Source organism: Ovis aries, chromosome 1 (assembly GCF_016772045.2).
Source record: "Ovis aries strain OAR_USU_Benz2616 breed Rambouillet chromosome 1, ARS-UI_Ramb_v3.0, whole genome shotgun sequence".
Taxonomy (NCBI): Eukaryota; Metazoa; Chordata; class Mammalia; order Artiodactyla; family Bovidae; genus Ovis; species Ovis aries.
This window is the reverse complement of record NC_056054.1, coordinates 2,158,861-2,172,645: the sequence shown is the minus strand read 5'-3', so window position 1 is coordinate 2,172,645 and position 13,785 is coordinate 2,158,861. Positions and strand designations below refer to the sequence as shown.

The window sequence follows — 13,785 nt, the reverse complement described above, 5'->3', positions numbered from 1 at the left end:
AGCTGGCTGCCCGGCCCTTGGGGCTGACCTAAACCAGCCGCGCTCGTGATCATGAACACAGAGACAGACCCGGGACCCAACCTCCACGAGGACCCGGGGTCCGGCTTACCTGGATGGCTTTGCGAGCTCATTGCGAGCAGCGGCTTCTCCTTCAAAAGATTCAAAATGGCTCAAAACTTCCACGTAAACGAGAGCTCCAAGGAGCCCGGAGTCCGAGCGGCACATACAAGTCCAGCAACGGGCAGGGCCGGCCCACAGCCACCGAAGCACCCTGGTCTCGCTGACCACGTCGTGGGCCCAGAAATCCAGAGGAGGGTGGGGATCTCCAGGGGCTCTTAGGAGACAACCTGTGTGGGCAGAGAAAGGGGCGGCTTCAGTTAGGAGGTGCAGCCAGGACTCAGTCATGTGCGTGCCCCCCGGCCCCTTCGGTGGAGTGCTAAAACACTCACGTGGACTCACCGTTTCTAGTCCTACAGACTACAGAAGTCCTTACATACACACGAGTTCCCCCTGAGAGCCCATCCATAAGTCTGCTTTGTTCATAAGCCCAACCGAGTTCACCTACGTACCCAGCCTTATAGATAACGTCAGACACGTGAGCTGACTTATGTGACTTGACGTGTGAACGCACATTTGCACCTTTGAAGATTCACAGTTCTAAGGCTCACAGATGGGGGACGTCCTGTACTTGAGGTTCTGTTAGTAAATATATCTATGTGGATATGTGTAATAATGTATCTGTAGTGCAAGCTCGGAACTGTGGATGGAAAACACTTTAAAAGAGAAATCACTTGAAGCCCATCCCATCCCCCCACCACACACACACACATTCTTCCATTCTCGTGATATCCCCAGCAAAATTTCTATCTCACACAGCGACAATCTGAGAGTCTGTCTAAATTCAGCTCACTTGTGCCTGAAATAGTTTCCCTGGTCTCCACCTTCACGATAACCATTTCCTCGATCCACTCCCATGCTCTGATTTTAAGAGGACAGCACGCTCCTCACAGGAAGTGTCTAAAGAGCCATCCCGATGCCATGACACATGGGAGGATGCTGGGAGCAGTGTGACGCGTGTCCTTGGCGCTGGGCTCTGTCACCTTTCCCCGCACAGACGGCTGGCTCCACAGCCGGGCACCCTGCCCTCTCTGCCAGCATGACGGCTGGGAACTCCCCGGCATGCGGATCTGCTCTTGGGAACGCTGCTCTGAGGCTGTGCGGGGAGCCGCCTGCCTCCTCCCGGACGGTGGGCGGGTCTGGCAGCCCTGGCGGTCAGATCACAGGTCCCGTCCCCAGACCCCTGGAGGGCGACACCTGACAGATACCAATCCTCTCCCCAAGTCCAGCCTCTTCCCCAGATCACAGTCACTAACGGGAGAACCCACAGAGACAGGGGCACAAACGCCCACCACCGAGCGTCTGCCTGCGCAGCACAGCACCACCTAGGACTCTCTAAATTCCTTGCTGCGATGAGCATGTATTACAGCTGGAATATAGACATAAACTGAGAACATGGTAATTATGAAAATCCTCATACTGACCCTGGCCAGGGTTCCTCTGAGGCTCCTTTAACAGTGTGACAAATTCCTGTTCTTGATTAAACTGTTCAAGGATTTCCCCCCTATTGCTTATAACCAAAGACCTCCAACCTATTTATCACGTAAAGAACTAAATCCCAAAAGGTGTCTGCTGAGGTGGTACCCAATAGCACATCCACCCATAACTGACCAGCATCTTTACGCTTATTATTCTGTACATGGTTACTTCCTTAGGAAACACAATGACTTATCTCACGTTCACAGTTTTTACTCTTCTCTTGAATAGATGAAAAGACACAGTTCACATATACAACAGAATATTACTCAGCCGTAAAAGACAATAAAATAACGCCGTTTGCAGTAACGTGGATGAACCTAAAGATTATCACACTAAGTGAAGTTAGGACAGAAAGAACAAGACAAATACCATCTAATACCACTTACATAATCTAAAACAAGACACAAATAAATATATCTGCAAAGCAAAAACAGCCACACAAAGAGGACGGACTTGTGACTGGGGAAGGAGGCGTGAGGGAGGCATGAGTTGGGAGTTCTGGGTGAGCGGATGCCAACTATCATTAATATACACAGGAAGGAGGCAACAAGGTCCTGCTGCGGAGCACAGGGAACTGCCTTCAACCCCCTGAGACAAATCAGAATGGAAAACAGTAGGAAAAGGAACGTGTCTGTGTGTAACTGAGCCTCTCTGACGTACAGCAGAAATCCACCCGTTGTAAATTAACTGTACTTCAGGAAAACTTCAAAAATAAACAGGATGTTTATTCATCTCTTGACCAGAAAGAAACAGTGCAGTCTTGAAAGCGATGTCGGTGGTATATTTTGCAAACTCTTACAAATCTGAGACTGCAAGGAGATCAACCCAGTCAGTCCTACAGGCAATCAGTCCCGAATATTCACTGGAAGGACTGATGCTAAAGCTGAAGCTCCAATACTTGAGCCACCTCATGCAAAAAGGCGACTCACTGGAAAAGACCCTGATGCTGGGAAAGACCAAAAGCAAAACGAGAAGGGGGCAGCAGAGGATGAGATGGTGGGATGGCATCATTGACTCAATGAAAATGAATTTGAGCAAACTCCTGGAGATAGGGAAGGACAAGGAAGCTTGGCGTGATGCAGTCCATGGGGTCACAAACGGCTGGACACGACTTAGCAACTGAACAACAACAAATCTCTGGATCCTCCACCCAAAAGTCACAGCGTGGCTGGGTATAAAAGCCTTGCGTCACAACTGTTTCTCCCTCAAGGCCTTAGGGGCCGTCCCTCTGGCCAGCCAGGCAGCACTGCGTTTCCAGGGAGCCTCTGGGGCTGATTTCTGATGCTTTCTTCTGTCTGCACTCTGCCAGGATTTTGCCGTTACTTTGATCTTGAAATTTAAAAATGTTGTCAGAAGACGTACGGTAAGAATCTCTTTTCATTTAACTTGCTCCAAACATGAACCTTCCAGTACGCACAGGCCCTCTCTTCTGCTCAGGAAAATGCCCTTTGATCGCGTTTTGGTGGCAGCTCTGCCACACCTGTTTTGGTGTCTTTATAGCTCCCCACACCGTCTGGCTGGAACCCGAAACCCATCGTATCTCAGCACTGGTGCCTCGTGCTCTACTCTGCACCCCAAGCGCCTCTGCCCGAGTGGTCGCCAGGTCACTGCTGCTAATTCCCATGATCTCCACTTCATTCCTACGGCTTTTCACACAAGTTCTAACTAAACCAAGCTCCTTGTCTTCAATCATCTCCTTCGTGACTCACTCTGTTGCCTTCTCCTCTCAGCTGAGTCCCTCCTCACGACCTCTGTTCTGTGTATTTCTGGCCAAAGCCTTCTGAAATTTCTTTTTTTCTGATTCTGACGACTGACTGGTTTCTTCTGCCTTTCAGGAGAGTTCCCTTTCCACCATGTGCCAGAATACCTTTCAAGACTCCATGGTGGGGATTTACTTCTGTTTGTTTATCCTCAAGTGAACATAACTGTGGCCTAGATCTCAGTTTTGCCCAAAGACTGTGTACCTCTGATCCTACCCCTTCTCTGTCCACCACGACAGTGGCTAAACGCTTCTCAGAGCCGCCCCTCTGGCAGCTGACACGCACAGAACCCAAGATAAGTGCTCAGCATCAGCAGGCTCTCAGCTAGCCCAGGGCTGAGGGGCTGGGACAAACCAAACGCAGACAGAACGAGACGCAGAACTGCTGCAACACAGCTATTACCTGCATAAGCTCCTCTGTATTAAGAAGCTTCTGCTATAATACAGTAACGCACTCTGGGAAAAACTCACGCTCCGAAAACTTGCATAAAAATACCAGGGTTTATGGGGCGGGGGGGAACAGGCTGGAGCAGACTATTAAAAGCTGCAATTTAATGACTAGGATGCTACAAATCCATACTAACTCTAGTCTTAAAGTCATCACTTTTCAAAAAGACATGTAAAAGTCCTAGTCCCATGTACAATGTCCCGCAAAGGTAGAGGTTTGTAAAAGGGGCAACGGGGCGACGGGAGAGGTTGAAAGGGAGGACTGAAGCTTCTGGGTCACGGAACAGGGGACAGAGCGTATAGAGATGGAGGAAACCACGCAATAACCAGTTTCGAGAAAGAGCACACAGCCAACACGAGCAAGAAGCGGGAGCCGCGGTGGGGTGGGGGGAGGGGGGAGAGGCGCCGTCCAGGGTCCCCAGTGGCCCTACCCTGTTCCTTGACGTTAAGAAGCATTGCTGAAGCAGGAACAGCCAAGTGGACCCAGCCCGGCATCTGCATCACACTGACACCTCCCCACCAGGTGCAGGGAGGACACGAGCTACTCTGAGTCACACAAACATGCCCTGTTCCAAGGGGGGATGTGCGTGAAAGGACCTTCCCAACCCCCGTGGATTCAGTTCTTGCTGCCGCAGGAACAAAGGGCCGCAGACTGAGCGGTGTAAAAACTACAGAAACGCACTGTTCACGGTCAGGAGCCGTGGAGTCTCGTCTCCAGGAATCTGAAGTCCAAAGCTGCAGGGAAACCCGCCCTGGCCTCTTCCCGCCTCTGGGGACTGCTGGCATCTTTGGGGTCCCTGGGCCAGCAACTGCAGAGTTCCAAACCCTGCCTTCCTCATCTCTTGTGTGTCTGCCTTCACTTGGCCGACTTCCCAGGACAGTCACCCAGAATTAGAGGCTCAGCTGACCTCAGCACGACTTCGTCTGCGTTACATCTGCAGGGACCCTGTCTCCATATGGGGTCACACTCTGAGGTGCTGGGGGTTAGGACTGCAATGTAGCTGTTGGAAGGGAGGCACAGTGCCAGCCCTAACACCCAGGAGACAGAGTGCCCAGGCCTCCCCGCCAGCCTCGCCAGCCTTGTGTGAAGCTGACTTTCTCATCTCTCAACCCCTGCACTACAACCAGACCACATCCCACGCAGGCCAGCTCCCGCTGGATGCCCCTAACACCACGAGGCAGACAGGCAGAGGGTCTGGAGAGCAGCCCCGTGTGGCACAGGGCCCAACAGAGACGCTGTGCGTCCAGGGAAGGCAGCGGGGCAGGGTCTCCCTCCCTGCTCTCCACTGAACCTCCGGATGCCTCATTTGGCCTGGGTGCTCTGACCTCAGCCACACCGAGCCTGTCGGGAGACTCTGCACTCTGGGTCTCCGAGAGGAATCAGGGCCCTAGCCAGGAACTTCCAGCCCACTGTCGGTGGCAGTCCAGCTGGCAGCTGAGAGGGCGGGCAGGAGGACCAAGGCTGTCAGATGCGAAGCTCAGAAACAGCACTTTAGTATGGGCGTGGCCTCAAGCGAGCGACCTGAGCGAGCTCCGCCTCAGCTGCTCACCTGCGGAGATGGGGAGGGAGGCGCACTCAGCACTGGGAACATCACGGGGCTGTGACAGGGCGACAACGGCGCCGGCGCAGGAGGAGCCCCGTGTCAGGGCTGGCACACGGCAACGTCCACACACCAGCCATCGCTACGGCCGCTACTTACTCCAAACCAAGAGCTTCTGATACAGTTTTGACGACTTCCTTGGGAAACATCAGAAGTCTGCTTCTAGTCAAAACAGAATAATACAGACCAGATTTAGTCCCCCACGAAGCACCTACAAAAGACAAAATCTGTGTGGTTTCCAGACGCTTACATCGGGCGTGGGGCCCTTGAGGAGATACACACCTGATGAACTGCCCAGGTGGCCGAGAGCTTCCACGCAGCAGCACAGGGCGGACACAGACAGCGCCTAAAGAGACAGCGGCTTGAAAGCTCCCAAATTTGATGAAAACCATAAACGCGCAGGGCTTCCCTGGTGGCTCAAACAGTAAAGAACCTGCCTGCAATGAAGGAGACCCAGGTTTGACCCCTGGGTCAGAAAGATCCCCTGGAGAAGGGGATGGCTACCCACTCCAGTGTCCTTGCCTGCAAAGTCCCATAGACACAGGGCCTGGCGCATGACAGTCCAGAGTCACAGAGAGTCAGACGTGCCTGAGCAACTGACACTTTCACTTTCATAAACCCATAGATCCAAGAAGTTCAATCAGCTCCAAGCACAAACACGCTATGAAGGTTACACCAGGCCAGAGCATAATCAAATTACTTAAAACCGATTTTAAGATTATGTCTTAAAAGCAGCTGGGATGGAAAAGTCACATCACAGACAGAAACGAAAACAAGAGGAAAGGCAGATTTCTCAGTGGGAAGAATGCCAGGCAGAGGACGATGGGGCAACCCCTTTCCGTGGAACACTCATGCACACGTGTGTGAACACACATGCTCTCACACTCTCATACACACACACTCACACACACAGAGACACACACACACTCACACACTCATACACACACACACCTCACACACACACTCATACACTCACACACACAACACACACACGCCCACTCACACACACTCATACACACACACTCATACACTCACACACCCACTCACACTCACACCCACTCACACTCACACCCACTCACACACACACACACTTACTCTCACACACACACTCACACACACGCATACACACATACTCACACTCTCACCCACTCACACACACCCACTCACACACACACGCACTCAGACACACACTCACACACACTCATACGCACCCTCACACACACACTCATACACACAGTCACACTCTCATACACACCCACTCACACACACTCACACACTCATACACCCACTCACTCACACCCACTCACACACACACATACACACACACACACACACCCTCACACTCACACACACACACACAGTCACACACACACACTCACACACACATACACACACTCTCACACACACACACTCATATACACTTACACACTCTCACACATTCTCACATGCACACACTCACTCACACACACACACACACACACACAAACTCTCACACACACACTCACACTTCTGCCTCGGATGCTGTACCCCATGAAAAAAATCTTTCAAAAGCAAAGGTGAAACAGGGGTGTTTAACAGCAGACCTGCACTGAAAGAAATCTCAAAGGCAACAGGAAAACAAGCTCAGATGGAAACACAGATCCACAGAGAGGAGAGGAGTTTCAGAAATGAGAACCGTGCGTGTGAATATAAACGATTCTTCTCTGATGCTGAATCTCTTTTAAAGAGAACAGTTTAATGCAAAAATACCAATGTATTAAGAAGTTTATACCATATGCACCAAAAAAACACATGTCAGAAACAACACAAAGCCCAGGAGGGGAGGAAGGGAGGCGTATTGCTGTGTGTTGTTACACGAGACAGGGAGTGGTTTACCCTTGAAGGTAGAACCATGACAGGCTGAAATGCAGACCAGAGACCCTAAACCTCCACTTAGAAAAATGACTGACTAACTAGTCAGCAAGCGACTGACAGGTCAACAGGGAAATATAACACAATGGCAAAAAGGCTCAACCAAAATGGAGCCGGAAAAAGGGAAAGGGCAGGAAAGCGGCAGACGGAGGACGTAAAGCAAGACGGTCGCTTTAAGCCAGACGGTGTCAACAACCAACCGTCTAAACACCCCCAGTTCAAAGGGCAGATGCTTCCAGAGCGGGTGAAACGGCCAGACCCTGCTTCCGGAGTAAAAGAGGACTTGTGCGGGGAAGGCCTGAGAACGGCGGAGAAGAGAGCACGCATTTCACTGTAAAACGAATCCTCCCCAAGGTGCGTGGCCCCAGCTATAGCTGCCAACAAGCAACAGGTCTTATTTATAAAGACACAAGTAGGTTAAAAGTAATAGATGGAAAAAGATACAGCATACAAATACTCCTCAAAAGAAAGCTGTAATGGCTAACACTTACTCAGACAAGGTAAATGTTAAGAAAGAATATTACCAGGGACAAAGAAGGGCGTTTCATAACGATCAAGGGGTCAACTCACCAAAAGGACAAAACATTCCTAAACACGTATGCACCTGATACCAGAGCTTCATACATGAAGCAAAAGACAGGAAAGGGAGAAAGTCTGTATGAGGAGAAGTGGACAAAACTGTAGCTGTGAACTTCAACGCCCTGCTCGTGGCAGTGGTTAGAACAAGCGGCAGAAAATTGGTAAAAGCGTACGAGACGTGAACAACACCATCACCCAACCTGATCAAAATGACATTTACAGAACGCCGCGGACAACAGCAGAATGCCCAGGCCCCACGTTCTTTTAAAATGCACACGCTATCGACCAAGACAGGCTGTCTTTGGGGCCATCCAACGAGCCTCAGTACGTTTAAAAGCACTCAAGTCAAGATATAGAAAGACTGTCCTCTGATAAAATGAATTTAACTTCATTTCCTAAAATGAAGTTAAATTAGAAATCAGTAACAGAAAGATATCTGGAAAACCAAACATCTAAATAACAAATATAATAGACCAGACATCTAAACCCAAAACTAAAGAATACGCTTCACGGGTCAACGAAAAAAGTAAAATGGGAATTATGAAGTATTTTCAAATGAACAAAAATGAAACACAACATATCAAAATACGTAGTGCTGAAAGGGACACTTATTGCACTGAAAACCTGTGTCAGAGATGAAGGTCTCAAGTCAGTGACTTCAGGTTTCACTGTAAGAAACCAGAAAAAGGATCAATCAGACCCAAAATGAGCAGAAAAAAAGACAATAGCAAAAAGCAGAAATCAACAAAATATAAAAATCAATGAAACTAAATGCTGATCCTTTGCAATAGTAAAATTGCTCAGTCGTGTCCGACTCTTAGTGACCCCATGGACTGTAGCCCACCAGGGTCGTCTATCCATGGGATTCTCCAGGCGAGAATACTAGAGTGGGCAGCCGTTCCCTCCTCCACGGGATCTTCCTGACCCAAGAATCAAACTCAGGTCTCCTGCGTTATAGGCAGATTCTTTACCATCCGAGCCTAGCTAAACAGATCATGAAAAAAATCAGAGAAAGAAGCAAATCGACAAAATCCAGAATAAGGGGGAATTAACCACAGATCTCACGGATACTAAATGGGTGATAAGGGGAGACGGTGAACAACTTTATGTGAATGAATCTGCCAGTTTGGGTGAAATAAATAAATGCCTAAAAGGCCCCAACTATCAAAGCTCACTCAAGGAAAGAGAGACCGAGTCAGCACCCGGGCTTCTTCGTGGCAGCCACGCCCACCGCGTCCCATGGGCAACTCTCCCTGTCTTGGTTATCTGCCCAAGGGTGATGTTTACCTCCCCTCCTCTGCACGTGTCGATTATCGGAATTCCACTGCGAGGAGGGCCTGTCACTTGCCCTTCTTGCTGTTTGGTCATCTGTTTGCATCATTATGAAATCATGGATTTTTATTTTATTCTGTGCGTGATCATCACAACCATCATTATTTATTTTGTCGTTCAAGCTTTGGCCACTGGGAGCTCCTACGTTTTTCTGACAAGCCCCCATCCCCAACTTTTACCTTTTTTTGGCACTGCCTTACTTTCCAGTTCCACGAGATACCCCTGCCACAACCTTGGATTCAACCATTTCTCCGGGAAGTCCTGGCTCCCTTTTCTGGTGAACTGCGAGTGGGCAGCGAGAGCTGGGCGCCACTGCTGTAGGACCCGCCCTGCACACGGGACGCTGGATGCAAACTCACACATCCATATTCCGTACACTGGTTAAATCATGAGTTCACACTGACACCTCAGATCCAACCCAGCATCACAGGCCGAGTTCAGTCTCCTCCTTTCCGATTTTCACTGATTTCTCCAACAGTGAGAAACCTGGTTCTTACTGGTTACAATCCAGCTGCTTACTTGTTCACCTCCAGGATGCAACTCTAGTATACAGTGCTTTCAGAACAGCTGGCCCGCACACACGCGGCACACACGTGACAAGACTCAGAATTCAGGCCCGGCCCCTGCCTCCAGCCTCGCAGTGTGTGGCCGGGACGCGGCCCCCGGGCCCCACGGCGGCCCCGGGCAGCCCTTCTGCGCCCCTCTGTGCGGGGCTCGCGCGCCTGTGCTAGAGCTCGGGTTCCTTTGCCAATGTGTGTGTTTCACTTTGGTTCCTCCCACATCCTGGTTGGTTTTAACTGTTTGTTTCTGGACATACGAAGAGTGAGAAATACAAACTTTTTAAATATTAAAAAAGAAAACCACCACACACATGTTCATATTGATGTTTTAAATCTAAGATTTTACAGGGTTTTATCATGAACTTCTCTTGCTTAAAGAAAGCAAGCTTTGGTCTCACGAAATATTCAAACCCACACGAGGTAAACACAGTCGGAGAACGAGTCTGAGCACCCAGACCCGGGGACTGTTGGCAGGCGCCCTGCCAGGCCGGCTTCCCCTGCAAACCCTGCGACACGCACCGGAACGCCCAGAGGTGGCGGCACAGTTTTGACAGGGGGACCCGTGGAACCCTATTACTGCGTGAGACATCCCCTGTGATCTGGTGTGTCCAGGATGCAGTTCTCTTGCAAACGATGCGCTCTGCATGACACCACGCCCTCTATTCCGGGGGAGCCGGAGGGCGCTGAAGCAGTGCTGAGACGTGGGGCCGGGCCCAGCACGGGCCGCAGTGTGAACGGAGACGCGCCTCTTCCTCCAGAGGGCACCTCCCCGGGCCAGGAGTCCGCCGGGGCCATCGGCCCCCGCTCGGCGCTGGTCACGCCCGTCTCAGAGCAGCTTGCGCCAGGGCCCCTGGCTCCCCTGGGAGAAAGGCAGCGGGAGCCGGGCCGGAGGATAGACTCTGGAGCGAGTCTGGAACTGGGCTCGAGGAGCCAGGAGACGGGGGAGCCAGTTCCCAAACCCGCAAGGCGCAATGCCGGTGCCTGGACAGTGAGCCCTTCTCTCCAGAGAGCAGAGCAAGGCAAGAACTCGGGTTCTGGAACACAGGCCTGTGAGGAGGAAGGCGTACCCGCCAGGGCTTCAGAGTCACAGGTGACAGAAAAGGCCCCTGAACGATCTGGGCAGAGACCCCCCAGAAGGATCTGGAGAACGCAGGAGGGGGGGGTCTGGAGGCAGGACGCAAGGGGCAGCCCTCAGCAGCCGGCGAGACTGACTCCCAGGAGGCCCCCAGGGCTCAGCCCTGATGCACGCCTCCTGGCTGGGCCGGGGCCGGACGCCTCGACTGGCAGCCCCCCAGAATGAACCCAGTGGGAGGGCTCTCTCCCCAGAGGCCAGCTGAGTTGCTGTGAGGGGTCAGGATGGGGCCCGAGCGTTACACTCAGGGGGACTGACGCAGGTCCCCCGAGAGGCAGCACTGCTGGGGCCTCCCCAGCTCCCCAACGTGCCCCCTCAGGCACCCCCATCAGATTATTGTCTGCCTCCTGCGCTCACGGGAGGTGCCGCGGAGCCAGCAGGCACTCGTTTGTCCCTGCACAGCGCCCATCCGTCTGGAGCTGGGGGCTGAGCTCTGTCCCAGTGCCCATCCGTCTGGAGCTGGGGGCTGAGCTCTGTCCAGCCCCGCATCTCCCAGCGAGTGGTATGACTCTAGACCGGTCTCCCGCCCTCTCTGAGCGGTATGACCCTGGGTTACATAAGGACCCTGTGGGTGACTGAGGCGCCTGTGAACCCTTGGGGTTCCTGGGTCACATGAGGACCCCGGCTCACTGTCATGAAGATGCCAGGGCATGGGAGAAAATGACAAGTCAAGAGCAAACTGTTTTACAGCTGAAAACTAAATTAACTCCTAACAAAGGTAGCAAACCACCCAACCCCACAAGGAGAGCAAGGCTCTTCTATGCAGTCTAAGAGGATAACCCACCAATACCACGACCCACCGGTGTAACCACATTTCTCCTCTACCCCCGCCCCACTGCATCAGCATCGCTTCAGGTGGACACCCCAACGTAAACATCAGCTAGGGATCTAACCCTTCACAAAATAAAATGCAAGTGTGAAATAGTTCCTTTCCTCTTGATGTAAATGTCTGATGACACTTTACTAACCAGCAGATTACTGTTTTTCTTAAAAACACACAACACACACACACATAGACAACACCTGGTCTTAAGATCCGAAACATTAGAGGAGTTTAACGTTTGGGTGTCAGGAAGCAACAGTTAGAACTGGACATGGAACAACAGACTGGCTCCAAATAGGAAAAGGAGTACGTCAAGGCTGTATATTGTCACCCTGCTTATTTAACTTCTATGCAGAGTACATCATGAGAAACGCTGGGTTGGAGGAAGCACAAGCTGGAATCAAGACTGCCGGAGAAATATCAATAACCTCAGATATGCACTGATACCACCCTTATGGCAGAAAGTGGAGAGGAGCTAAAGAGCCTCTTGATGAAAGTGAAGAGGAGAGTGAAAAAGTTGGCTTAAAGCTCAACATACAGAAAACTAAGATCATGGTGTCTGGTCCCATCACTTCATGGGAAATAGATGGGAAACAGTGTCAGACTTTATTTTGGGCTCCAAAATCACTGTAGATGGTGACTGCAGCCATGAAATTAAAAGACGCTTACTCCTTGGAAGGAAAGTTATGACCAACCTAGATAGTATATTCAAAAGCAGAGACATTACTTTGCCAACAAAGGTCCGTCTAGTCAAGGCTATGGTTTTTCCTGTGGTCATGTATGGATGTGCAAGTTGGACTGTGAAAAAAAGCTGAGCGCTGAAGAATTGATGCTTTTTAACTGTGGTGTTGGAGAAGACTCTTGAGAGTCCCTGGGACTGCAAGGAGATCCAACCAGTCCATTCTAAAGGAGATCAGTCCTGGGTGTTCTTTGGAAGGACTGATGCTAAAGCTGAAACTCCAATACTTTGGCCACCTCATCCGAAGAGTTGACTCATTGGAAAAGACTCTGATGCTGGGAGGGATTGGGGGCAGGAGAAGGGGACGACAGAGGATGAGATGGCTGGATGGCATCACTAACTCGATGGCTGTGAGTCTGAGTGAACTCCGGGAGTTGGTGATGGACAGGGAGGCCTGGCGTGCTGCGATTCATGGGGTTGCAAAGAGTCAGACACGACTGAGTGACTGAACTGAACTGAACTGAAGGTTTGTGAGAACCATTCATGGATAACATTTTAAATATAGATCTGTACAGCTCTAACTGAATTATATATTTCTGGTAAATATTAGACAAATGTTGAACATGTGATGACTACAAAAGCAACTGCATTTATAATTTCATTCTTTCCTGATTTATCATATAAATTAAAGCCCACATTTGTGAAGGTGGACACTAGCAAGGAATGTGTAATTCTAAGTCAGTAGCACTTTTACAAAGACAGGAATGATCATCCACAAATAAGCAATCTCTGACACTATGCATGTATTTATATGAAGACACCTCTTTATTTATTTCTGCTCCACAAAACAGATGAGACCAAACGCATCACCACTGCCTGTGTGTGCTCACATTCCCTTCACCAAACCCTTTGAATCAAGAATCACCCATAGTTCTTCCCTCCTGCAGCGGCCCTTGGAAATTTCAGTTGACCTAATTTCACAAAATAAGCCACAAATGTTCCAAAGGGTAAAAGTCTTAGAAACTATAAATCCTTAAGAGAACATTCTTTAAAAAATCTTATTAAGCAGCCACAAGGAGGACACGCTCTGCCACTCCCTGCAACCCTCTGCATCCCGTCACACGGACAGCAGCGACCGCAGCCCAGACTCCATGCTCTTCCCCACCGTGGCCTCGGCCTGCCAGGCTGGTGGGGAAACAGTAGGCTGCCAGCGAGCCCGAAAAGAGAACCAAGAGCCACAGCCGGCAGCGCCCCAAAGCAGGATGAAGGAAGCAAGTCAGCAGCCGAGGACAGTGCAGAGCCATTCCCGGCAGCAAGCGGGAGGCCAGGGTGTCCCCACACCACGCCCATTCAACACCACGCTGGT

General features: G+C 50.8%; 2 protein-coding genes across 6 annotated transcripts in view; one reads left to right on the top strand and one right to left on the bottom strand.

Moving 5' to 3' along the window:
• The window catches only part of HDAC4 (histone deacetylase 4), a 290,084-nt gene that overhangs the window by 238,289 nt on the left and 38,010 nt on the right, over window positions 1-13,785 (bottom strand). For all 5 annotated transcript variants that reach the window (XM_042244201.2, XM_027967041.3, XM_042244213.2 and 2 more), the window contains exon 2: window positions 110-347. In XM_042244201.2, coding sequence (XP_042100135.1) covers window positions 110-131 — 22 coding nt within the window. In that variant the 5' untranslated portion in view covers window positions 132-347. The remainder of the gene's footprint in view (window positions 1-109; window positions 348-13,785) is intronic.
• LOC132657764 (uncharacterized) lies at window positions 10,037-11,423 on the top strand. Its single transcript, XM_060398642.1, has 2 exons — window positions 10,037-11,358; window positions 11,399-11,423. The coding sequence occupies exon 1, from the start codon at window positions 10,399-10,401 to the stop codon at window positions 11,083-11,085; it is 687 nt and encodes a 228-aa protein (XP_060254625.1). The 5' UTR covers window positions 10,037-10,398; the 3' UTR covers window positions 11,086-11,358; window positions 11,399-11,423.